The following is a 3,640-nucleotide window of genomic DNA, read 5'->3' as shown; positions in this document are numbered from 1 at the left end:
ATAATCAACACGTGTCACATTTCCTGTTTGAATTGTTGGATGAGTCGGAATACAGTTTGTAATAGCGGGAGTTTTTAATAAAGTTCCAGAGTCCACAATACCAGTTGAATTTATTGAGACAACATCTTCACAATTAATAATAGGAACATCAAAACTTTTACTGATATTGTCGAGTGCTTCTTGTGTCGACTCGCTGTGTAAAACAGAAATATTCATTTCGTAATGTGCGATAATCGATGAGTGGAAGAACACGGACAGTTTCTTCCAATCCTTTCAATAAATATTTCTTGACGTCTTCAAATGTAGTGAAACTTGTTTGTCTCAGTTGTGACTCAAGTTCATTCCTCACTTTCAATAAATCAGCACCTCTATAGATATTTGGCGAGAGGTCCATTTCATTATCAGTCAAACCACTTGACTTATTGTTTTCTTCTTCGACAAGCTGACTATTAAGTGCAATCAAATTAAATTTGTCGAAATTCTCATCAAAAAATTTAAAATTGTGAACACTTTTAAATTTGTTTGTTTCTTCGGGTTTTGCTTCCAAAGAGTGTTTCATGTATTTACGTCTATTAAACATTTTTCCACAGAAAATACAAAAATGGAAATCACGTAGACGATTTTCAGGAAGTTGTGTTTTCAATTCAAAAGTAAAGTAATTGCGGAACTCTTCAAAACGTTTGATGATATTTGAGTCTTGCATATGTTTGTTATTTTTAAGATAATAAAGACAATAAATACAAAAAGTTATACTTTATAAATATTTATAGTATTTGTTTTAACAATAGTATTATTTTTATCATATAATTTGATTGTGTTTTCATTAAAAATTATATATTATAAATATAATAATATTTCATAAAATACAAATATATTATAAATATATGTAATTTTATTTTGGACTAAATTTACTTAGATATACTATAAATTATAAAATCATAAATTATAATTTTTTATATTCAATATAACTTATAATTAGTAATAATCATATTTAGGATAAAAAGACAATTGTTTGGTAAATAAAAAGAATAATCATGTTTTTAAAGTGGTAAATATAAGTTGAATTTGCAAATTTACCAAAATGCTCAACTTTAGTTATACACGACTTGAAAACGCATTGAAAATGAAAAAAAATATGCAAAAATGTTATTTAAATATTGTGTGTGTTTTATTGTGGTATGTATGTGATTATAAACATGGTACTTCAGTTATTTTATCAAATTGTTTTAAAACTAATCTATATAAACAGACTCAATTTTATAAAAATAAGTTTATTAGTAAATTTCATTAATTATTTTATTTACTATATTACAAAATATGTTTAGATTATAAATAATTTTAATAAAACAATAAATTATGATTATGTAATAATATAATATTTAAAACAACTCAATAATATTTTTAATAATTACTAAAATAGATTTAAAACTTTTTATTTGATAAATGTTATATATTAATAATAATTTTTTATTTTTATCAGTTTATTATTTTTATTAGTAAAATTATTATTAATATAATATTATTTTTTTATTAATATTTTATTGTTTTATTATAATAAAACTATATATATAATTTTAATTATTTAAATTAATATTTTAAATAATTTAAGTAAATTTAATTTTTTGGTAAGTAATAATAGTTAATTAATTATACTATTATATATCATTCTATACTTATAAATAAAAAGAGTACAGACAAACTGTTTTTAATAAAAAATTATGAAACATAGTAAAATATATAATAACTTTAAGATGTAATAAAAATTCAATCATTGACTAACCAAGGCTTTTTTTTGTTATGTGTTATGGATAAATGGACTCGTTACATTTATCAAATTATGCAAGTTACGATTCTGTTTGTCGAATTGTTTTCTTTAAAACAAAAGAATGAATTAAACAACTTTAAATTGTGTTATATATCTTTTGGTTAGTCCACGGTATGTATAACTCTTGATTATCAACAAAATAATATAAACAACTGTTCGATGTTTGAAAAATTAATTCCAAAAAGCATATATTTTTGAGTGATTTCATTATACTATATTTTAAAAAAAAGTATAGTTAATAACAAATTTTATCTTAATAAATTAAATTATTATTTCATCTTTATTAAACAATTTTTAATATTTTATAATATTATCAATTATATTTAATAGTTTTATTTTATATAGTATAAATATTATATTAATAAACCATTTATTTGTATACTATACATTTTAATATTTTATAGTTTAATTGTTAACTGTCGTTTTAAGTAGAAAAATGACCGCGGCAAAAAGTTTCCATCTGTAAAGAAAAGGTTTTGGAGATCTTAAAAACAAACAATACTATGAATTTTACTAAAACTACTTTATTTTTGGCATAAAAACAAAGAAAATATACCCCTATTTATTTTAAAATGCATTTTTGGGACAAGTTCCAAATTTTTCCCTGTTCCGTGATAGACCCTGATACAAACCAATCGCGCAAACAATAATTTATAGGTTTTTCTTTTTTCTTCGATTTTTAAAATTGTTTTAAACAAAACACGAATGGTAATGGCGTTTTCATCAATAAAACATTTTTTTTCCAAAAAATGTTTTATAAAATAAAAAAAATCGTAAGGTTAATAATTGTGAATTGCAACACTTTTTATGTTCAAATTATCAAATTATTAAATCAATTTGAATAGATGATAACAAAATTTAAACTAAAATACACCAACCGGTTTTGAACCTAAATTTCCACCTTGTAAAAATGAAATTCTACACTTAGACCATTAGTGCTTTTCATTTTTTTTAAAAATTATTTTTTATTGTTTATTATTTTTGTGGAAATTGATGTAAAGAGTGGGAAAAACTTTTACTTTTCTCATAATTCGCCTAACATTAAGATTTGTGAAATTATGGCAAACTGCTATTAAAAAATTAAAAAAAAACATAATTGTAATAATAATTTCTTAAATAATTAAATCATTAGTTAAAATTACTATTTTATTATACTATTTCCAATTTATTTAACGTTGTTCTATTTTATTTTTTATAGTATTTTATTATATCATAATGATTCAATTTATTATACTTTTAATTTTTTTGTTAATTTTATTTCAAAAAATATGTCTATAAAATAATTATAATTTATAATTTATAGATTAATATTAATTCATTATAAATTAAATTGTTTATGGGGGGTTATATGTGACTTCATTTTATCATTAATGTGTAGTTGTTATTAATTTTTAATATAGTTTTGATGTAATTAAATATATGTTTTATAAAATGTATTATTTTATGATTTATAATTTATTACATAATTTAATACATAAATATATAATTGTAAATAAACATAAGTTAGTTTTAATATTAGTTAAGATATTGTTAATTTTATTATATTGTTATAATAAAATTGTATAATTGATTATATGATGTATAACTATGATTATTAACGAGTTGTTAATAGTTTCAAAACTAAACGTTTATACAATCAAATTATTTTAATATAAACTAATTTTCAAAAGTCGATAGTGGGAATTTTTCATTATTGTGTATTGAATCGGGATTTAGTATGCTAAAAAACACCCGTTTTTTTGGCGTTTTCTGGTTTTCAAGTAAAAAGTTGCAAAGAAGTATTCGAGGTTATTAAAAAATATATATTCGAATAAA

At 20.5% G+C, this 3,640-nt stretch overlaps 1 protein-coding gene across 1 annotated transcript; it reads right to left on the bottom strand.

Annotated features, from left to right (window-relative positions):
• Positions 1 to 157: 157 nt before the first annotated feature.
• Positions 158 to 559, bottom strand: EIN_256960 (hypothetical protein; the record flags this gene model as incomplete). Its single annotated transcript, XM_004256929.1, has 1 exon — positions 158 to 559. The coding sequence occupies one exon, from the start codon at positions 557 to 559 to the stop codon at positions 158 to 160; it is 402 nt and encodes a 133-aa protein (XP_004256977.1).
• Between the last annotated feature and the right edge of the window lie 3,081 nt (positions 560 to 3,640).

This window comes from Entamoeba invadens (assembly GCF_000330505.1).
Source record: "Entamoeba invadens IP1 unplaced genomic scaffold scaff_1105074724653, whole genome shotgun sequence".
Taxonomy (NCBI): domain Eukaryota; phylum Evosea; order Mastigamoebida; family Endamoebidae; genus Entamoeba; species Entamoeba invadens.
The sequence above is the reverse complement of the archived record's forward strand: the minus strand, read 5'-3'. Positions and strand labels throughout refer to the sequence as shown.